This window comes from Lonchura striata, chromosome 20 (assembly GCF_050655825.1).
Source record: "Lonchura striata isolate lonStrDom1 chromosome 20, ASM5065582v1, whole genome shotgun sequence".
Taxonomy (NCBI): Eukaryota; Metazoa; Chordata; class Aves; order Passeriformes; family Estrildidae; genus Lonchura; species Lonchura striata.
The window spans coordinates 7,200,612-7,222,796 of record NC_140722.1 but is presented as its reverse complement, the minus strand read 5'-3'; the positions used below and the strand labels follow the sequence as shown (position 1 = coordinate 7,222,796).

Genomic DNA, 22,185 nt, shown 5'->3' with positions numbered 1-22,185 from the left:
GGCGGTGATTATCCCGCAGCACCTCGGGGGGAGGCAGGAAGGCAGCGGCTAATCCGTGCCGGGCTGGATGCGTGCCTGGATGGTTTCAGCGCGGCTCCGGCGATGCGCACGCCCAGCCCGCCCCGCGCACAGCTCATGGCACAGGCATCTGTCACCGAAACCTGCCTGCATGGAAGGCTGTCTGCACAACCGGGGGAAAAAGAAAGGCATGACAGCACAATTAGTGAGAGCAAATGAAAGGCTGTTTGAAGAGGAGGAGGGAGGAAAGGGGAGAGCTGCATGAATCCCTGGTGGGGTTTTGGGCTTGACATCAAAACCCCTTAACAGTGTATTACTTCAGCCCCCAATGTGGACAGATGTTGAGCTGTGGCTCAAAGGAAGTCAGAAATCTTTCCTTAGAAAAAATTTGGCTAGGAAACTAAAGAAAATATTGTGAAAGAAAAGGAAATAAAAGCCCACTAAAGAAGATTTATCACTGCCTCAAGCATTTCTGTATCCTCTAGTCTTATGAGGTCTGAGCCTCAGGGGAGAGAAGAAGAGAAACAGCCTGTTGCTATGTTAATGGGTCAAAATTTGGAGTGGGGACACATTTGTCCAGTTGGAGTATGATGGAGCTCACTCAGCCGAGCACTCCTCCCATCCATGCTGACCCCAGCCAGCCTTCAGAGGCCTCTGGCACCAGCCTGCAGCGTTCCCCAGCACACCCAACCCAGCTGCCGTTTTTGTCCACTCATTCCCATTTGTTAGGGTTTTATGGAGCCTTTTGTCAATGGCAAAATATGTTCATTCCTAAAAGAGTTTAGTGTCATCCACAAGCATGGAGATTTTGCTCTCCATTCTCTTGCCAACACTGATGGTGATGAATAAAATGAGACCCAACAGAGATTCTTGGGTAGTCTAGTTGCTAAATCTCATTTATCTTCAAAAACTGCCTGTTAAAGCTTGCACTTTGCTACCTACAGCACAGGAATATCCTTAAAGAGATTTCAATACATAAAAGAAACATTGTTTCAATCCCCTGGCAACGTAAATGTTTTTTTAAAATAATTTTGACAAAATCTTTCATCTGTTCTGTCTGTTGGGTCCTCCCTATCCATGTGAACACTTGATATATTCCTAGAGTCCCAGTATGCTGGCAAGGGAAGCTTTCCCTCTTTGGCATCCATGTCTGCTGGCTCTGTCCCAGCTGCCCACATGCTTGCTGCTGGTGCAGACCCCACCACCCAGCAGGGACAGAGGTGACACTCACCCTTGCAGCTCCCACGGTCCCCTTCCAGAGCTTGGTTTGTAGCTGGGAGCTGCACTAGCAACCTGCCACCCCTCTGGGACAGCAGCCATTTGGAAAGTCACATTGATCCAGTTCCTCTAATTTACTGGGTGTGAGGTTCTTCCAACTACCTGCAGCAGTGGGAGAAAACAGTTGTGTCCAAGCTGTCTCATCATGTCTTATCCTCCCTGGCGCCTTGTTGCATCTTTGTATTGAGCAATGGCTCCCCTGCCAGTTTCTTCCTTTTGGTATGGTTAAAGATTTTTGGAAGATACTTGCAAAATATTTGCAAGATCTTCATGCTCTTTTTTAGCTCTCTTTTCTGTCTACTCTTTACTTGCCATGTTTTATGGCTTTTCCTTTTTTCTTCATGTGGGAAACCTTTTCACATTTAAAACACTGACCTTCTCCCTGTGATACCTCCTTAACCTTAGCAGTGAGTCAGGCAGGGTGTTTTTTAGGACCTCTCAGTTCTTTTTGAGTTGTGGCACATGTTTTGCTTAGGCTTTAATAGAGCATTTTTTAATCACCTCCAGACTGCTTGCAGGCTCCTTGCTTTCTGCCTGCTCCTTTTTGGTTTGTTGTTATTGACTAATCACCTTATTTTTTCATAGTTCCCTTTCTTGAAATTGTAGAGCCCCAGGCTGGATTTATTTGGTGTGCACTCTCCCACTACAGCATTAAAGGTTGTTTTGTGGTCACTAGCAGAGACCAGCTCTCCCACAAACACCTTGTGAAGCAGGTCCTGTGCACCTCTCCCCACCAAACCCAGAGCAGCAGCCCTCCTCTCACTTCCAGCACTGCTTGGTTCTGGAGACCCTTTATTGTACCCAAACCCACTTTATATTCCTTCCTGATGGATCACTGAGCCGACTAACTTCTCTAATCTCATTTTATATGTGCTGTTCATTACCTTTATTCTTATCAGGGCTCAGTAACACAGCACTGGCTCTACTGTTTTGTTTTGTTTTTTTTACTGGAATCTGTGATTTCTCATCTCAAGAAATCTGTACTGGTTCTGGAATTGTTATTCAGGATTGAAACGCTTGACATTGTCTTGTTTTTTAAGCTTCTTGTGTACTGACAGAAGAACATCTAGGTTTTGTCTTTGGTTTCTTGAAAATGTTCCTGTGAGTTGGCTGGTACCATTCATGGCCAAATTCACCTTATTTACTGCAGGTGGTTCCTTTATTTCCCTGCTGCTCTCTCCCTGGATAAAGGCCACCTCAGCCTCACCAGAATGCCAGTCTGAATTTCTGCACCCACTGACCTTCCTTCAGCTTTTCATCTGGACACCCCTTTACAGCTTTTCCATCTCGCAGTGCCACCTGCCCAGCTCTGCTGTGATGGAGCAGCCAGGCCCTGTGAACCAGCTGGCAGCTCCAGAGCTGTCCCCCTTCCCTGGAACGTGCACCCCTCCTGGCAAGGGCTGCAGGAGCAGAGCTGGGACCTTCCCTGCAGCCCCAGGGTTCTCCCACACCTGCCCTCCTCGGGTGGCCCTGTAGGCTGTGCAGGCACAGACACCAAACCCTGTGCACTGTGTGACAAGCTGGGCACCTCTTGCATGTTCCTCCCCCTGGGGGGTTGAAGCTGCTGGGTTTGGAAGTGCACTGTGGTTCTTTGTATAAAGTGGGAATGACAGTCCTTTACCCTGGGCTCGCTGAGCCCCCTTACCAGGAGCTGTCTCGCAGCTTTCTGTACCCTCACCCCAGCACCTGGCACTGTCCCCAGCCCTGTCTGCTGGCCCCAGAGCCAGTTCAGGTCCCCAGCACAGCCAGCCCCGACCCTGGTCCCCGTGACAGCCCAGCACCCCATCCTCTGCCTCGCCTTGTCCCCAGCCAGCCCCAGCAGCCTCTCACCCCCAGATGGGGTGTGGGAGTCCAGGGCTTCCCTCTGGCTGCCCTGAAAAGTCTGGGACCCTGGCAGGGGTCAGGAACCCCAGTGTACAGAGCCCCCAGAGACACTGTCTGTGATCTCTGTCCATGGAAAAGAGTTTTCAATCTTACAGGATGAATTACCAGCTCTGAGTGTTTGATATAAGTAATAATTAAGTGTGGAATGGGTGCAAAAGTAAAATTTTAGGATTCTAGATAAGGGGTCCAAAGGGGACAAGATGGAGGAAATTGGGTGTGTCTTGTCCTTTTTCTCCTTCTTCATGCCCTCCATGTTTCACTGTGGTGTTGGCATTTTTCTGTTGGTTCAGGCTGGGGACACACTGTCCAACGTAGGTGACAGATATTGGCACGTTATTGTAAATCCAGCCCAGGGAGTTTCTGGTATTTAATGTTTGTAACACCCCACTGAGGGCAGAGCCCCACACGCTGCCCTGCAGGACAGAGCTGCGCCAGGGCAGCAGAACATGTGAGAGATAAACAGAATAAACAACCTGGAAACCAGCACAGACAAATTATGACTTCTTCTTTGGCTGCGGGGCTCAGAGACTTTCTACAATCTTGGAATCATCAATACCACAGATTCTGACAGCAGGGTACCCCAATTCCCACCACCATATCCCTCCTGCCCGGCCCCGCCAGGCCCCGGGCACAGTGCGGGGAGGCAGGGAAGGAGCTCCGGGGGTGCGGGGCTCTGATTTTGGGGGTTGCGGGGTCTGACCGCAGAGCCCCGAGCGGGCGGTGCCGGCCGCCCGCTGCCGGCGGGGCTGGCGCGGTGCAGCCTCCCGGCGCTCCGGAGACCTGGAAAATAACACACCTTACTCACAACCGAGCCTCAAGGATGGAGAAATTGTCAGCAAAACCCGTGCTTTAATTCCTGCGTATAAAACCATTAATCTCTTAAATGTTACGAGACACAAATGAAACATTAAAAGATATGCAAAGGAAGGATGTAGTCCCTGCCTGGGAACAGTGATTCTCCAAGGACCCAAAGGACGTGCTGTTGGCGTGTTCCCAGATCTAAGGCACTGCAGGGAGAACTGTCACTGACCAGAGGTCACCAGCTCAAGGCCCCAGAGAAGAAGTGTCCTGATGGCCCAGCCTGCTCCTCTGCTTCTGGAGCTCCTCACACACGATGCTGCAGTCAGGTCGCTGGTTTCATGTGCTGCTGGCGTGCTCCACTCTCTGGTACAGTGCGTGTGTGCAGCTCACTCCTCTTCCACGTCTCTGCTTGAACACATTTCCTTCCCACACCCTGCTGGGGCAGTGATGAAGGTCAGGAGCAGCAGCTGCAGCACCAGGGAGCTGGGCAGGGGCTGCCAGCAGTCACCCCTCCTGCCCCCCGAGGGCTGCGTGCTCCCTCCCCTTGCCATCAGCCATGGCAGCACAATCTCTCCTGCTCCAGCGGTGCCTGCCCTGCCATCTCCATCACAACCAGGATGGCAAAGCCACATTTTGATCTTCCCTACTCCATTAGAAGCTTTGTGTGAAAATTACCAGGTGGGACCCCATGTTCCAGGAGACATCTCTGCCTCAGAGGAGAAGGATCAGCCTGAGATTATTCTAAGGTGAAAAGACAGGACTATCATCCCCTCCTGTCTCCTCCCAGTCCTGACCTTCCTGTCCCATATTGTGGTCTCCTCTTCTTGACCATGCATCCTGATTTTTAACCCATTTTTCTTGAGTGTTACTACTGCCCTCCAGCAGCACAGCTGCAGGGCTCAGGGCAGTGACCTGCTAATGAAGGCACTGCAGCTCTCTCACCCTGTCCCACAGCCCTGCCACAAACATTTTAGATTTTCTCAGTAGCACTGGCCAGACTTCACATCAGCCCAGTGCCACAGACCCCAGGAGCTGGCAGTGGGAAACCCCCAAAGGCAGCACTCCTGCTGGGACAGCAGCACACGTACCGTTTCCTGGAGAACTGCTGGTCTATCTCCTCCAGGGACTGTCCTTTTGTTTCCGGCACAAAAAGGTAAATGAATATAACAGCCATCACTCCCATCAGCCCATAGAGAAGAAACATCCACGAGAATCCAATGGCATCTGCAGATTCAAGTGTGTAAATGTAGGAGTCACACCGTGGGGTACAAAGTTTGCTTACTGTGATGTGGTCACTGGTGCCTGACCAAGGGGTACCTTATTTTGTGAAGCCTTCAAGAGAGCTGGGAAATTCCTTATCTGCAAGGCTTGGACTGGAAATTGGCAAAGGGAAGGGCTGGTGCATGCCAGGCTTTGCCAGCACCAGGGGAAAGAGGCAGCCGAGGTCCAGGGCCAGCAGTGCCTGCTGAGCAGTGCTGTAAAGCTGCCGGTGTGGAAACTGCAGACTCTGTGCTTCCTGATACTGCGGTGCTACAGTGCAGCCCAGTGGGCAATGGGGGATTTTTATAAACGAGCGACAGAGAGGCTCTGACCAGTGCTGCTGGTGCCTGGCTTTCCTGCTCTCAGGGGCAAAGGGTCACACCTATTCCAGCCTCAAGTCCTCAGGGATCAAAATGCCACTTAATCTCCAAATGGCTCATGGTAGCCACCTTCCATAACCAGCTGTGGGAGGTGGAGGGAGGGGAAGGGGCTACTTACCAATAAGGTCCAGGAAGGAGAGGCTGATCAGTAAATTAGCAGCCCAGTTAAAGCTGTTACAGAAGGCAAAGGCTCTTCCTCTTATCCCAGCAGGGTAAATCTCACTCAGGACCAGCCAGGTCACTGCACAGATTAGAGAGATCACAAAGACAGTGTGGAGTTAAGCAATTTGTTTGGGAAATGGGCAAGGGAGATTTCAGCAGGGGGTTTAAACTCTGGCTTCACCCAGCACCCGCTGCTGGTGGTGTCAAACATTCATCGATCTCAGAGACAGATCAGAGCAGAACACTTCAAACCTCCTGTGTTCAACACTTCATGGAGGAATGAAATAGCAATAAACAGACCCAGGGAATAAAGAAGAAAGCAGGGTAGCTGGTCATTCCATTCACAGGAGATGAAGAGATCTGACAGGCCTGCTGTCAGGTCATGCTCTTTGTAAAGAAATGAGAAAAGGGTGGAATTAGGGAGACAATATTGTATTTGGGCTAAAATCAGAGTTAAAGCAATATATATCTTTAAGTCTCTCTCATCCAGGGGTTATTTTGCTTGAAATACTTTGCAGGGTGGCTGTCAAACCTATGAGATTTGTTCACCTAACATTCTTTTCCTGAGTTAAATGCAGTTTTCTTACATCAAGGCATTTAAATGCCAGAAAAATGTAGAACTTACATGGAAGCAAGAACTAATCTTTAATCTCATCTGATGAAAAAAATTAATAATAAATAGAATAAAAAAAACAAAAACCAATTTATATTGAGAAATGTCAAAAGAGGTTCAACTTCCAGTTCTGCACGGACTTTGACAATCACCCAGGAGAAGCCCTTCAGTCCCTCTGTCCTCAGCCCTGTATTTTCCTCCTCATCAGGGTGACAGGAAGTTTGTGTAGTGCTTGTAGGGTTTGTAGGATGCTCTGATTTTCCATTGAACTTCAGAGAAAAAAAAACAGCTTTACAAAGGTAGTGAATAGCATGGAAGAGGAAGTTACGCTAGTGCTGTAGCTGACAGAGCTTCAGTACTAGAAAATGATTCAGGGGGCAGGAGGGGACGTATTCCCAGTTCCCAGACAGTGAGCTGCTCAGCACAGCAGATACATAAGGAATGGTTCAAGCAGGCAGCTTGCAATGAGCCCTAGTTTTATTCTCTGCATTAATGCAAGGATAAACACCACACTTACTTGGCCCAAATCCAATTGAGAAGGCACTCACAAAAGCCATCATGCTCAGCAGTGTAATCCAATTTAAGACCGTATGCTGAGCCCAGGGAGCAGCACTGAGGGGAGGGCCCGTGCTTTCCACTGTTCCTTTCTTGGGCTGACCTGCCAAGTCCCTTTTCCAAGCGAGGGAAGGATTAGGAACAATCTCTTTGCTTTGAGTGCTGGCAAAAACTTCCGTAGTAAGGCTCCTTGTGGCAGCAAAAGCGGGGCCTGCCTGACTTTGGGCAGCACCTGGTGCTGGTGGGACGGGTGACACAGCAGCCTTGGGGAGCACAGGGGTCAGGGGGTGCTGGCTGAGGCCGTGGGATGCATTGGGGCCTGCGGCTGCCTTGCAGTCCCTGGCCATGGCCAGCGGAGCCATGCGGCTGGTGAGGCCGATGGCGGTGACAGAGATGGCCATCACCACACAGCCAGCCATGAGCAGCACTCTCCTGCCTGCCTTGTCTGCCAAGGCCATGGCCACCAGCGTGGCCACCACCTTTATTGCTCCCAGCCCAACTGAGGCCAGGATCGCTGAGGAGTTGCTCTGGAACCCCACCGAGTGGAAGATTTTGGAGGCATAGCCCAGCACATTGGGCTGCCCAGTGAACTGCTGGAAGAGCACCAGTCCCAGGCCCACCAGAGTCCGCCTCCTCATGCTGTCTCTGGTCCTAAAAAGATCAAGAAATGAGTAATGCTTCTCCTGATAGGGCTCCCGCTTTGCTGCTGCTCTGTCCTCTGTGTCCTGCAATGGGATGAGGCCCTTCTGGCAGTCTGAGTCCCACGAGCTTAATTTCACAGGGTTCACTGGGAGGAAGAGGATGCTGAGGAACTGCATGGCCGCCGGGGCAATGGCCAGTCCAAACATGTACCTCCACCCCTCATCCACGTCCGCAAAGATGTAATTCAGTGCGTAGGACAGCAAGATGCCCACGGTGATTCCTGCTTCGTAGAGAGACACCAGCAGCCCTCTCTGGTGAGCGGCCACCATTTCTGAGACATAGATGCAGCAGGCCATGGATGAGACAGAGATGGCAAAGCCCACGGTCATTCGCCCAATGACCAGCACAGGGAATGCCCTGGCCAGCGTGAGGATGAGGCTGCCCCCCAGGAGGACCAAGTTGCTGACCAGGATTGCTCTCCTCCGCCCATGGCGGTCGATGAGGATCCCCCCCGCCAGGGAGGCGAGGAGCGCTCCGATGAGGACGGCGCTCACCAGAACTTCCTGCTTGAAGCAGCTGAGCTGAAAGTCTGCCTGCAGCTGCAGCAGCGCTCCAGAGATTATCCCCAGTTCGTATCCAAATATCAGCCCCCCCAGGAGAGACACTGTTCCAGACAAGAGGAGGACCAGCAGTGCACGACCTGGAAAACAAGCAAGCAGTGCCAGGTTCAGTTTTCTGATGCTATAAAACAGGCTATCAGCATGCACAGGCTGGAAAAAGCTCTCCCAGGACAGCTACAATTTTCCATCTACAAGGTCATGATGTGGAGTTCCCCCATAGGTCACTAGATCACATGTATAGAGGCACTTGCACACAGTCACACAACCCACCAGACTTCCACTAACTGCAGGGGTACTCATTTGGGGTGCAGAACTTTGAAATCAGGACTTTTAAACAGAGCTAACACTTGTTTTTAAGTGCAGGACAGTGATTTGTAGTGCCTGGAGTTGTACCGTGGGATCGTCTGTGGTATCTCTTGATTGTAACTACTAAATTTGTTCTGGGCAGGAAATGCAGCTTCTGCTTTCTGGTTCTGCATTATCATTTTCACATTTCAGTGCATGTGGTACGACCAGCTCTCCCTGCAGGTTTTGAATTCTTACTTTCTATCTTGTGGTTAAAAGCCCTGCTCAAAAAAGTTTATTTTTCCTTTATTTTCTCCTTTAATTAATCTTATATCCTCATCATGACTTTGTGGGGTGGCCCTGATTTCTTCATCTCTCCTTCTGCAGCCCACAGTTCCTAGGATCCCCAAGTTAATCCCAATCTCCTCCTCCTGCAGTCCAGGCCCACAGCACAAACTTAATTGAGTTGAAAAATCTATTGTTGCCACCCTCAAACACAAGAAGTGACTTTTTGGCCTTGCCCTTCACACAGGGCTGAGTCTGCCAGTTTCCTAAGCATGTAAATTGAGCTAAAATAAGACACAAACAGCACCAAAAAGCAACTCAAACCAACCCACCCCAAACAACCCTACAAAACCAAGGTGCTGCACGTGCTTCTCACCATGGGGAAGGGATGAAAGGTGAACCATGGACTGCACTGGGGCACGAGCCAGTGCTGATGTCGGGACCTCTGGGGATAGAAGTGACACTGACCTCACCTCCAATTACATTTTTGAAGCATAGGTGAAGTGGATTAGTTTGGGGGTTTGTGCTGTTTTGCAGCACGTAATGCTATCTGCATTCTTTAGTTTAATTAGAAATACTCAGAGTTTTGGTAGACTGCACATGGAAAAATGTGGGCACAACCACCAGACCGTGGAAACTTTTCTCACCCTGCTGAAGGATTTTTTTCCTGTCACAAGCTGTGTTTAATGGGAAGTGTCTCTGCTTGGCCTTTAATCACAGCTATCAATAAAAGCTATTTCTCAGTGATGGCTGTGTACAAATACAACATTTTTTATTTATTCTGCAAACCTCTGTGTTTCATTTGTGCTCCTTATGCCATCCCAGCTATCCCAGTCCCTCCCACCACACTCTGTGTGACCATCTGCGCTGCTTTTAGCACTCCTTGTACATGTTATGCAGATAATTAGAAAAAATTTCTGCTCAGAACAGAAGGCATAAGTGGCCATCCCATTAGCTTCAGGCCACAAATTCTATTAGACACAGCCAGTCCCACTATAAATACCACGGCTGATTTCACCAGGTTTTGCTGCATTTCTTGTTAACTTAATAAGCAGTCATGGCTTATGAACTTTGACTGAAATCCAGTTTGTGCATCGTCTATTCTGACGTAGCTGGAGAATTTGAGGACTCTTCAGATCTCCACACGAGGACAGAAGGTTTGGTGGAGCAAGGAGCTGTGCCAGGCGATTCTCCCCCCGCAGCAAAGCGGTGGAGGGACCGTGCCCAGGACAGGGCAGTGTCCCTGTGTCCGGCCGGGCTGGGCTGGGCTGAGCCCGGACTCTGCTCGCACCAAGGCCAAGGCCAGCGCTGGGCACCGCGCAGCAAACCCAGCCCGCTCCGCACCCGAGCCCCGCTCCCCTCCCGGGACAGCCCCGCACCGAGCCCCGGGAAATCCCTCGGCTCCCGTTCGCTGTGCGCGCTGCTGGGACCGCTAAAAAAAGAACAGAAAGAAAGGAAGGGGCGGCGGATGCACTCCCAACTTTTAGGAAAAGTTGCAAACTTTTTTTTGGGGTTTTTTTTTTTCGGAAATTTCTCGCCAGGGCAGCGCGTGCCCGTTCCTCCCCGGCTGCCCCGTGGCCAGAGAGGGGCTGGCAGCCCCGGCGCCCCCCGCCCGTCCCGCACTCACCCATGGCGGGGCCGAGCCCCGGCGGGCGCGGAGCGGAGCGCGGCGGGGCGGAGCGGGGCCGGCGGCCGGAGCGGGGCCGCGCCACGTCGCTGCTGCCCTGCCCCCGGCCGGGCAGCCTGGGGCTTGTAGTCGCCCTGCCCGCCCCTCCCGGGGGCGGGGGTCCCGGGCGGGGGGCGCTGCACCGGCCGGGAGCGATGCCGGGGAGCGGGGCCGGATCCCGGGGGATGGGTGAGCCCTGCGGAACCGGGACGGGCGTCGGCCGGGGACGCGGTACGGAGGTACGTGGCGATTTGGTCCAGAAATCCAGAAACGGGGATGTGGGTCTGGTGGCTGGAATGTCAGCTCTGTCCCCAGCCTGTCTCACTGGAGGAACAGAAATCTCCTCACTGCCTGCAGAGCTGCTCTTTGCAGAGCTTCATCTCTCTAGGCGAGAAAGCCTCCAGAAAGTGCACGAGATTGACGGTTTGTTCATGGTTTCAGGTAGCCCGGCTGGAAAGCCACAGAAACCTGCTAAGAAAGGGGTGGCCACTTGAAAGCTGAAAACAAGAGCAGCAAGGGAGGTTTAGGTTGGATATCAGGAAAAGGTTCTTCACACAGAGTGGCTGGGCACTGAACAGGCTCCCCAGGTCACAGCACCAAGCCTGACTGAGTTCATAAAGCATTTGGATGATGCTCTGCAGCACCTGATGGGATTGTTGGGGTGTCCTGTGCAGGGCCCGGAGTTGGACTCCATGATCCTGGTGGCCCCCTTCCATCTCAGCATATTGTCTGAGTCTATGATTCTGTGATTCTGTGTCTGAGTTTGCCCTCTTAACTTTCATGGCTGTGGGACAGAAAGAATCAGTCATTCAAGATAATCTCCTTCCCCTGACACAGTGCTCCATCGGACAAAGCATTCTATATTCAACTTCCTTTGCAATTAACATTCTTTATCCGCTGAGTGGAACAGGAACCTTCCTGCTGTCCTGCATAAAAGACACGGGGACTCGCACTTGGATGTGAGATTATTTTTGGAGGCTAATTTCACATGTCCCAAAGTCCAGTTTGTTAGACAAGGATTTTACAAAGCCTTATACACCTGGAAGTGCTTTCAAAACTCTTTAACACAATATGCAAACATTGCCCCTTGGTGCTGTTTGTGTGACTGGCAGCTGCTGGGCGGGTTGTGCTGTGCTGAGGTACATGAGACGTTCAGGAGCTTGCTGTGACCCAGCTGGCGTGGGGACAGCGAGGAGGATGTGGTGTCACAGGTGGGAAGGCATGCACAGCCTCTCCAGAGCCTTGCAGCAGGCATTGCCACTCCAGGGTAAGGGCAGGTGACCACAAATCTGCTTTGTGAGCTGGCATGTGACTGCAGGTAATTTTGCATTAAAAACCTTTGTTGAATTTTAATATTTAGTATGTTGTAACCACACAACCTCCAGAACAGCACTCTGTGGAACCCGTGCTGGTAAAGTTTTTTGCCCCAGTACAGAATTGAACAGTACAGAATTCAGACCTGGGAAAGTCTGAAGTAGTGACCATTGTGTCCCTGAGACAGGCAAAAATTAACAGGCTGGGTGAAAAATAAAGAACATATGAGTACATTATTTTTTTTTAAAAAAGCCTTTGCAGTCATCCCCCATGTTAACTTAATAGGGAATTTGGGAGAAGTATTTAAAAATTGTTATTTTTCCAAGTATGGGGATACATCTCATGTCTCTGCTGTGTAGAGCAGTAGTACCAACTCATTTTATTTCAACTCATAGTTTTGGGATGCTTGAGATGAGCCACATTGGATCATGTATTTGATGATCATTTCAGCTTTAGTCTGTTGGATATCTGGCTGCAGTTGATCAAATGTTTTGGTTTTCTTTCTTCTTAAAATCCCAGAGAATAGGAAAAGTGTGTCAAATCATGTACCTGGTTTAGAGATGAAATAAAAGCTTCCCATTCACATGCTCTAATTTCAGTGGGAATACAGGATGTGATAACACCTTTTCTAAAACCTTGTATCTGATACAGCCTGACAGCTGCAGCAGGGATCACACAATTGGTGAAGAATGGCTTCAGACACCAGCCAACAGAAACCCATGGAGTTCATGGGAAGAGCTTTTCAACAACATTGGCACTTCACATTAGAGAAGTTTAAACAGCTCTGGAATCACAACCAGCTCTCGTGATATGCTGAGGGAGAAATTATTCCAATTTTCTCTCTTCCCCAAGACCCACACGAGACCAGTTCATGGCAGACAAGAAACACTACATGTCTGTGTCTAGGCTAATGTTCCACATTTGGGGAGCTCAGGAGGATGCAGGGGATGCAGTGTGATCTTGCCCATGATCTCTGGCCCCCAGAGCTTAAGCCAAGGATTTTGGGTGAGCTGTATTAGGAACTGGAGGAGATGTCTCCCATGTATTGCTCCCAACCACGCCAGGCAGAGAGCCAAAGAGAACCCAGAGTCCTCATCAGCCTCAGGGCAAACTCACTCTTGGCTACATGATCTTCAATTTGCCTGAACAATTCCTTCCTTCAGAACTTATTTCAGTGTGAAAAAGAAGAAAATATACTTTTCTCTATGGTCACTCAGCATTTATTTTTCTGCCACCTGAACATTTTCTGGAGGCTTCTTGGTCTCTGGCAGGGCAAGAAATATTATTAGCACTGACAATAAGAAGGTGAGGTCTTGGTGAGCACAGGGAAAGCTTTATGGTGTGTTTACCAAAGGAGGACAAAAAGATGACATCAGTGTGTACAGAAATGCAGCTGTCACATTGACACTGTGGAGGCTGTGGGTTATTGTCCTCTGGAAAAAAGGGCAAAAGCCTGCTATGATGTACAGCAGGGATAATTTACGGGGAAAACCAAAAATCATTCTTTGAGGTCCTTAAAGTACAGCTTTCTTATCACACCTTTTGTAGCCAGTGGGTGTTCTGGGCCTGCTGAAAGAATTCACAGAATTCACAGAATTACTGGGTTGGAACAGACCTTCAGGATCATCAAGTCCAACCCAGTTCCAACACCTCAACTAAACCATGGCACCCAGTGTCACATCCAGGCTTTGTTAAACACATCCAGGGATGGTGATTCCACCACCTCCTCGGGCAGGCCATTCCAGAATTTATTATTCTTTCTGTAAAAATCTGTTGGGGTTTTTTTGATTGTTTGTTTGTTTGTTTGTTTGGTTTGGTTTGGTTTTTCACAGCACCTTTGTCCCTGAGCTCCACATGAGAAGGTCTGGGGGGTTGGATCCACCAATGCTTCATGCCTGCAGGCACGTTCCTGTCCTTGCTTCCTCCTGTGATGCCTTCCTCCTTCTCCTCCTCCTCTGCAGTGTCTTGGCAGTGCCATTTCCCCTCCGGTCCTTATCTCGCTCCTGGCTGCCGGGCTTGCGGGGTGTGTTCCTGCCTGGCAGCCGGGCAGCACATCCCCGGGGCTGGCACATCCCCAGGACGGGCACATCCCCAGGACGGGCACATCCCCGGGGCTGGCACATCCCCAGGACAGGCACATCCCCGGGGCTGGCACATCCCCAGGACGGGCACATCCCCGGGGCTGGCACATCCCCAGGACAGGCACATCCCCAGGACGGGCACATCTCCGGGGCTGGGCCACAGGAATGTGCTCCTGAGAGCTCCGCCTCAGGAACAGCAGCCCGTGTTTGGCCACACAACCCGCCTGTGATTACTGGAAATGTTACCTTCTACCTCTGAGCTGGAGCAGCTTCAGCTGTAAAATCACAAATTGAAATACGAATACAAGAGGAGAAAGAAGTCCATCCTGGAAAAAGGAAGACGTGGGGTTCAGGAATCCTCACCACACCCTTAAGAGTATTTTCTTCTATTATGAATGACCCTTAGGAAGGGGCTTGGGGGATCAAGCACGTTCATTTACATCCAGAGAGGTTTGTCCTCCCGATGCCAGGCTGCAGATGTTTTCTCTTATGATGTCCTAACCCAGAGGGGTTCCCTGGCAATGCTGGTCAGCAGTGTTGGTCCTACCAGGAATCTTGTTTCCTTGTACATTTTAGGGATGCCTTCAGCATGGCACACTGCAACAAGTCAAATTCATCCCTTTTCCCATCTGTGCAGCTCTGAGGATGGCAGCCTCCATCCCTAAATAAGCTGGGGGATGGCTGGAGAGCTGCTTCCAGGGCTGCATCCTGCCTGATGCAAGGGATCTGTAGGAGAGCAGGGAGGAGCCCATGAGACCTGCCTTGGTTCCCATTAGTTCGGTTTGCTGGGCTGTAGTTTTTAACTTAATTACATTGTTTGTGAAAGGAGTTTGTAAATGCTTGTCACCAGGAGCACAAAGTTACATAATGAGACCACTTACCAGTTTCAGAGCAGTTCTCTGGGGTTCAATATTACAATAAAAATACTAGGTGATACCATAAATATTGTAAATGGCTCTAGTTGGTTTCCAAGGGCTATGTCAACTATTTATTGCTTTAAAAGAGAAAAGAATAAGTGAAATCACAGGGAAGATAAAATTTAAATAAATAAAATAAAGGGCAAAATAAAGCAAAAATATTTTGTTTCATATTTTGAAAGCTCTGGAGGAGGTTTTTAGCCAGCATGAGAGAAAACCATAATGTTTGCCAGAATAATGAACTGAAGGCTATGTGTGTGCACTTGCTTATAGGTTGTATATGTGTGTCTGTGGGGATATCTGCACAGATACTCTGATAAAATCTATTCACAACACGGGGAAAACCTGCTTTATTTCAGTGTTTGAGGCATTTGCAAATTCCAGCCAGAGAATTCACCCCATTCCCTGGGCAGGCTGTTGGGCTCTTGCAGCCCTGCCACAGCTGCAGCAGGGTGCTATGGGTGGGCAGAATTGCAGGATGGATTATCTGTATCATTGAAAACTTGGGAAGGTTGTTTAAAAGTTGTCACTGAAGCAAGATAAATATTTGGCAGGCATGATCCCACTGTGCAATGGACATGTAAACTGTGTGGAATGTGTTAATAAAATATAAATGTTCTGAAAAGGAAACAAATGCTGTGGGTGAGAAAACAAAGACAAAATGGACTTGTGGCACCTCCAAAAGCAACAGTTGAAAACATATTGACATGGACTGGGCTGGATTCCCTCGTATCTTCTGAGGAACATATTTGCAGCATGCGCAGATCACCCAGTGGGGCAGTGGGTTTTCAGGGTGCCATAAAACCCCAAGCACTGCTCCAATGAGGTTTATGAGGATAATGAGGTCTATCCATCTCTTAATAAGATGGCAATGTGGGACTTGGCTGCTGGAGGAAGGGAGAGTCAGCCCACTCACGGCATGAGTGGCCCATGGCAGACCTGGGCAGAAGCTTTGGTGGTTCCCAGCGTGGGGACCCGAGGGGACAGCACGCCCTGCTGCAGCCTGCTGATGCCCCACATCTTACAGGCAAACCCCTCTCCTTCCCAGCCGCCAGCTGGGCAGCTGCAGTGGGTCTGCACAGGCTCTAGCAGAGGCTTCTGGCACACGAAAGAGCAAGAGCCACTGATGGACCGTGCTGGTGGTGATGTCCCAGAGATGGAGTCCCCACGGTGATGCTCCAAGGTGGGGGTGACGCCGTGGCCGTGGTGTCCCAGGGATGATGGATGCCCCGGAGAGGGGTTCCTCGGTGATGCTGGGAAAACCTGGGGGGAACCAGGAGCTCCCACTTGCCAGCTCGGGAAGAAACGCACCCCACATCTCCCTTGCGAGCCTTGGGCCAGCTGCACGTCTCGCTCTTGCGCCGGCAAACCCACGGGAGGGCGCGGCGGCTCGGGGATGCTCGGGAACAAGTCCCACCGTGCTGCAGTTACCCAGTATCGCCCGGCACGGTAGAGGGCAGCAGGATTCCCGGGGGGAAGCACCGGGAGGGGTTTGGAAGGAGCAGCCCGGAGCAGAGCGGGGCAGGGCTCGTCATGGCGGGGGCGGCGGAGCGCTGCGGCCGCGCGGCGCTCGGCAGTTCGTCGCTTTCCGTCACAACCGAGCGTGGCCGAGCATGGCCGGAGATTACCGAGCATTGCCGAGCAGGCGCTTCGGCAGTTCGTCGCTTTCCGTCACAACCGAGCGTGGCCGAGCATGGCCGGAGATTACCGAGCATTGCCGAGCAGGCGCCCCGCGCGTGCGCCGTGCGTGTCGCGGTGATGGCGGCGGCGCAGGCGGAGGCGGGCGGAGCGCGTTCGGTCATGGCCGGCGCCGCGGGCCCTGCGATGGGCGACGTGGGGCCCGCCGCGGCCGAGCTGGGGGCCGCGGGCCCCGCCGTGGACGGTGCCGAGGGCGGGGCGGGCGATGCCATGGTGGCGGAGGAGGCGCCGGCGCCGCCGGCGCTGCCGGGGCTGCGGCTGGTGCAGCAGGGCGCCGAGGCGCACGTGTACCGCGGGCTGCTGCTGGGGCGGCCGGCGGTGGCCAAGCTCCGCGTCCCGAAGCGGTACCGCCACCCCGCGCTGGAGGAGCGGCTGAGCCGGCGGCGCATGGTGCAGGAGGCGCGGTCCCTGCTGCGGTGCCGGCGGGCAGGTGGGCACGGGGCCGGGCGGGCCGGGGCTGCCCGGCAGTACGGACAGACAGACACACACGCACAGCCCGGGGCGGGGTGAGCGGGCAGCCCCGGCAGGACACACGGACAGACACACCCCAGGGCGGTGGCAGCCCCACCACGCCGGCTCCTCACGTCGCTCAGGGCAGATCTCAGGCCCTCGGCGCCATCCTGAAGGATGCGGGGACTGCTGAGCCCGGGGTGACACGCTCTGCTCTTTCAGAGCGCCCCTGGAGCTCAAGGTGCCCTCGGTGTGTCCCGGAGGCTCCCCCAGGAGGGGCTGGGCTGTCAGGGGGTTTGAGCTGCCAGGTCCCTGTAAGGCTGCGGGGCTGTGCAGATGGCTTGGATTAAGAGTTGGACTATTCCAAGGTGTGCATCATCAGCGGCTGGGTGTGATCTCAGCTGGCATTTCTGTTTAAAGCTTTTATTGGCTTTATTTATTTATTTATTTATTAAAATAAAGCTGGGAATCATGTAAATTAACAGCTGGTATTTGATTTGTTCTTTTAAACAGGGATTCCAGCTCCAGTGGTCTACTTTGTGGATTATGTCACCAACTCCATCTATCTTGAAGATATTGTAGACTCAATTACTGTTCAGGATCATATTTATTCTGTACAAAAGAGTGGAAATGATACCAGTGACCTCCATAAGTTAGCAGAGAAGATGGGTGAGCTGTTAGCAAGGATGCATGATGAGGATATTATCCATGGGGATCTTACAACTGCCAATCTCCTCCTGCGGCCACCCACGGAGAAGCTGGACTTGGTGTTGATAGACTTTGGACTCAGTTTTATTTCAGGTCTTCCAGAAGATAAAGGAGTTGATTTGTATGTTCTGGAGAAAGCCTTCATTAGCACTCATCCAGATACGGAAACGATGTTCCAAGCTCTGCTAAAGACCTATGCAGCCACGTCTAAAAAATCTGGTCCTGTGATTAAAAAGCTGGATGAGGTTCGGCTAAGGGGAAGGAAGAGATCCATGATTGGGTAGAAGAGAGTGGGGTTAGGGATAGAGAAATAGTAGGTTTTGCAAAGAGGGTTATTTATATTTCTAGTTGGTTTTACTTCACAGATCACTATTTTGATAACTGTGTCTTCAAATAAATAAACTTCTAAGAGTTCTAAGTGTCATCAAGTAACCATAGTAATTGTGAGATTGGGGCACAGCCAAGAGAGAAACAGTTAGAGGTCATTTCTGTCCTAGAAGTGAAATATTTCTAATACAAAGTAGTTTACAGTGTCATTCTACTCATCTTTGTGTGGTTAGAATCATTCAGAGCAATCTTTCTTGGCCTCTAGACCATAAATTTATGGGAGGCTCTTACTTCAGAGGCTACAAAACAGCATCTACAAAAGGTAACTGAGAAAAACAAGTGTGTTGTTTTTCTCAGAAGACTTTTCAACAAAGGGTTTAAATCTGTTATAAATGACTGAACACATCCTGAAAATTGCCAGAACTGCATTCTGGAACATGAGCAATGCTGAAATACCACATTAAACATAGACCAGTTTTATTTTCTTCTGGTAGTAAATTGGATTTTTTCACTCTCAGTTAATAGTACTGTCTGGAGAAAATATAAAATTTGTTAATCCAGAGTAGTTTTCTACTGAGAAACTTCTATTTAAGCAAAAAGTCTGTTATAAATTTCCTCTTTTGGAGTTTTACAAGGGCAACTGCTGGTATTGCCATTGCCTCCCCAGGTAGGCAGTTGGCAGAGGCAGGTGGGAATTGTCTTTTGTTGTAATGTTTTCTCTATATTACTTTGATTTTCTGGCTTACTGTATTTAATTGTGTGAATGGAAAGTGTGCTAGAGGAAAATCTTGCCACCGTGGGTGGGTTAGAAGATTATCAGCTTTGTGAGGAGGTTGGGATGTGAGCTGGGTGAATGTGGGAGCATCATTGCCTGCAGGTAATGATAGAAACAGTGAACTTGCTGAGCGATTTGCTGTGCTGAGCAGTCTTTATCCGTCAGGAAGATTCTCTGTTCTCCTGTGCACTGCCTTGTGCTCTGAAACTGCTTGTAAAAGAGTGGGGTCCCTCTCCACTGCACAACCACGTCCTGTAGGGATCAGCGGGGAGAGAAGGGAGCTGTGGAGCTGCTGTGGCAGGCAGGGCAGGAGGGAAGAAGGCTTTTCTCTGCCCTCTTGGAGCAGGAGGAGAGAAGGGAGCTGTGAGGAGCTGCTGTGCCAGGCAGGGCAGGAGGGAAGAAGGCTTTTCTCTGCCCTCCTGGAGCAGAGGGAGAGAAGGGAGCTGTGAGGAGCTGCTGTGCCAGGCAGGGCAGGAGGGAGGAAGGGTTTTCTCTGCCCTCTTGGAGCAGCGGGAGAGAAGGGAGCTGTGAGGAGCAGCTGTGCCAGGCGGGGCAGGAGGGAGGAAGGCTTTTCTCTGCCCTCTTGGAGCAGCGCAGCCCGAGCCGAGGGGCCGGGGCGGTGCCGAGAACCACCAGGCGCCTCGGCCGCCCCAGCCTCACTCCGCGCGGTGGCGCCGGCGCAGCGCCGCCGCTCGCGGGCGCGGAGGTGGCCGGTTCGCGTCCCGCAAGTGTCCTAGCGCGGCGGGCTGCCCGTGCCCGGCGCGCATTCACCTCTTGCCAGAGGAGCCGCCTGGGCGAGTGCCCGGCCCCGGCGTGGGGCCCGGGTTCCACCGCCCAGCCACAGCTTTGGCTGCCGCGCCGGCACCTTGGGTGGATGTGGGGTTTTGTTTTCAGCGCTCCGGGCGCTCTCCCCTCGTGGCTCGGAGCGGGGCTGGAGGAGCTGCTGGTGCTGCACCTGCCCGAGCACACCCGGGCGCTTGGATCGGTGCTCTGCTGGATCTGGTGGCACGGTGGGAGCAGCTGGATGCGGATAACGAGTCTCCTATGGAGGGATCGGAGCCCCAAATTCCCTCCCCGCGGAGGGGAGGCAGCAGCCTGACCCGCCTTGCCCGCCGTCCCCCATCTGTGCAAACAGCGCTCTCAGCGTCTCCCGGTGATGCCAGGACTGAGTTCTGTTTGCAAAGCCCTTTGAAGAAGTGTGTTTCCAGCTATCATGGTGTTTGTTAAAATGCAGCTCTCCCTGCGGGACAGCGGAGCAGAAACAACAGAAACAAGGGCGATCCACGGGAGGTTTTGATGGGCGGTGCGTGCCCTGAGCCGGGGTCGCAGCCTGTGGTCAGGCCAGTCCTCCCGGAGAGCTGCTGCGGGACTGGCCTTCGAGCAGGGACTCCTGAACTCTGCCGAAATCAGCTCTGGGATGGAGCCTCAAAACAAAGCAGGACATTACTGCTGATGGAAAGCAAAATGTTTTGCTTTTTCACCGCATGATAAACCCCTCCTTGTTATATAAGTGTTACTCTCTGCACATCTGTTTTAGGGCTTGTTGATATTTCCTCTTGATCCGCCTGGTGTGTCAGATGGATTGCTGTAGAGAATGCTGAACTGTTGCTGTTTGAAGGTGGAAAAATCTCAGCAGGTTCATGTCCAACAAAAAGGACACTCTGGACATGCAACGTGTCCACCCCACACGTTCTTGCAGCCTCAGCTGAATCAGTCCATCAGGAGCTGGACTCAATGATCCCTGGGGGTCCCTTCCAACTTACTCTAGGATTCTGGCATGACTTGTGTCTGCAGCAGCACCTCCTTGGATGAAAACCACTGGTTCCCTGACTGGTTCACAGGGCAGGTGGAGGTTCCAGTTTTTGTTGGCTGGGAACAGCTTGACATGCTGCTGTGTTAGCTTTCTGTGCATCTCTGTGCATTTGAATTACTATTGTTGTTGTTATTAAAATAATTTGCCATTATCTTACAGCATTATTAATGCTCAGGCTTTATGTCTAGTGCATGTCCATTTTTGTAAGGTAAATAGGACTCCTATGTTGGTTTTTTTGAGGTTTTTTTTTTCCTGAATAGTTTATCTGCTGCAAATCCAGTTTTGAGCCACCAATATTCTTCCAGAGTATGGCCTAACTTTGTAAAAAGTCCTTGCAACCCACAGTGGTGGAAGTGGTGATGTCCTGCCCTGTCCTACTCAGAGGGGCTGTTCTCCCAAGGGCTGTGTCATCCTTCAGCTTCTCCAAAACCTCCTTGCTTGCCTGTTGGGGGGACCCCGAGGTTGTGGGATGTGACAAGTGGTGGCTGGTGGTGCATGAAGCCACTGGGGGTCTCTCTGCCACCACACTAGCACCAGGAAAATCTAAATGTTCAGGGAAAACCTTTGAGCAGAATGTATTTACAGCTGTGTGCTGGGTGTACAGTTGATCACTCTGGATCTTTCTACTGCTTGAATCTTTTTGCTTTTCAAAGTGAATTGTTGTCTCAGGGCATCAACTCCAGGCCTGCTTCATTTCCAGAGGCTTCCCAGCACCTGCTTGACCTGGCTCTACACCTGGATGTCACTCTAAAATACCATGAATACGAGGAGGTGCAGATAAGATGTGGAAAGAGGAATGAAAGGAAAGATGGAAAGACAAATGAAATGGAAATAGAGGAATTTTATCAGCAGAAAGTGCAGTATAGTACTTCTGAGGGACTTGCTGATTACTGATGGAGTTGCCTTTTCTGTTTATTTTGATATCTGACATCATCAGTGGTTTCTGTGGTGGGAGTGGGGAGCTCTTGGCAACCAGCCTGACTTTAGCTTGGCAATAAGACCAAGTTCTGTTTTGCCCACTGATGCCATGAGGGCAGAACTGAACTAAAGGGCATTTTTCGAGATAAATAGGAGTTGGAGACCTAGAAGAGCACTAAGAGGAAAAAGAAACATAAAAAAAAAAAAAAAACCCGTACAAGTAAGGAACAGGGATGGAGACAATGTTGAATAATCTGGGAATGCTGTTGCCATTTCTGGACAATGGCTGCTCTGTGATAGCAGTTACTCTGTGTATGTGTAAAAACTATGCATACAAGATATATGTTGTAGCTTTTTTCAGAGAACTTTTTTATAGTCTAGGCTTTGATGTCTCCAGGAAATCGATATTTTCCAGTTTTGCAAGATGCAGAACACTGACAACCGTTTGCAAGCCTCTTCTCTCATCACTGCTGATAGAAAACCAAGTTAGTGCAATAAAAGCATAAAAGCTCATTTGTAACCCAGGGTCACTACAGATAAATAAAGCCCCTCCGTAGCCCAAGCACAAGCTGTGTCCCGCAGAGGTCCCTTTGGGCACTTCACAGCACCTTTCTCTTGGCAATAAAATAAACTTACTTTAAGTAATAGCCTGGGAGTGGTCTGACCCCAGTGATGGCAAGGAAAGCACAGGCAGGGCAGCTGCAGCTGCTGTTGGCACTGGAAATGAGGGTGATA

The 22,185-nt window shown here is 51.0% G+C and overlaps 2 protein-coding genes across 2 annotated transcripts; one reads left to right on the top strand and one right to left on the bottom strand.

Moving 5' to 3' along the window:
• Positions 1 to 4,009: 4,009 nt before the first annotated feature.
• SLC2A10 (solute carrier family 2 member 10) lies at positions 4,010 to 10,526 on the bottom strand. Its single transcript, XM_021540872.4, has 5 exons — positions 10,411 to 10,526; positions 6,914 to 8,293; positions 5,740 to 5,862; positions 5,070 to 5,205; positions 4,010 to 4,414 (listed from the first exon to the last, which is right to left on the bottom strand). The coding sequence occupies exons 1-5, from the start codon at positions 10,412 to 10,414 to the stop codon at positions 4,318 to 4,320; spliced, it is 1,740 nt and encodes a 579-aa protein (XP_021396547.3). The 5' UTR covers positions 10,415 to 10,526; the 3' UTR covers positions 4,010 to 4,317.
• A 3,032-nt stretch (positions 10,527 to 13,558) lies between these two features.
• Positions 13,559 to 18,041, top strand: TP53RK (TP53 regulating kinase). Its single transcript, XM_021540873.3, has 2 exons — positions 13,559 to 16,889; positions 17,423 to 18,041. The coding sequence occupies exons 1-2, from the start codon at positions 16,295 to 16,297 to the stop codon at positions 17,899 to 17,901; spliced, it is 1,074 nt and encodes a 357-aa protein (XP_021396548.3). The 5' UTR covers positions 13,559 to 16,294; the 3' UTR covers positions 17,902 to 18,041.
• Positions 18,042 to 22,185: the final 4,144 nt, after the last annotated feature.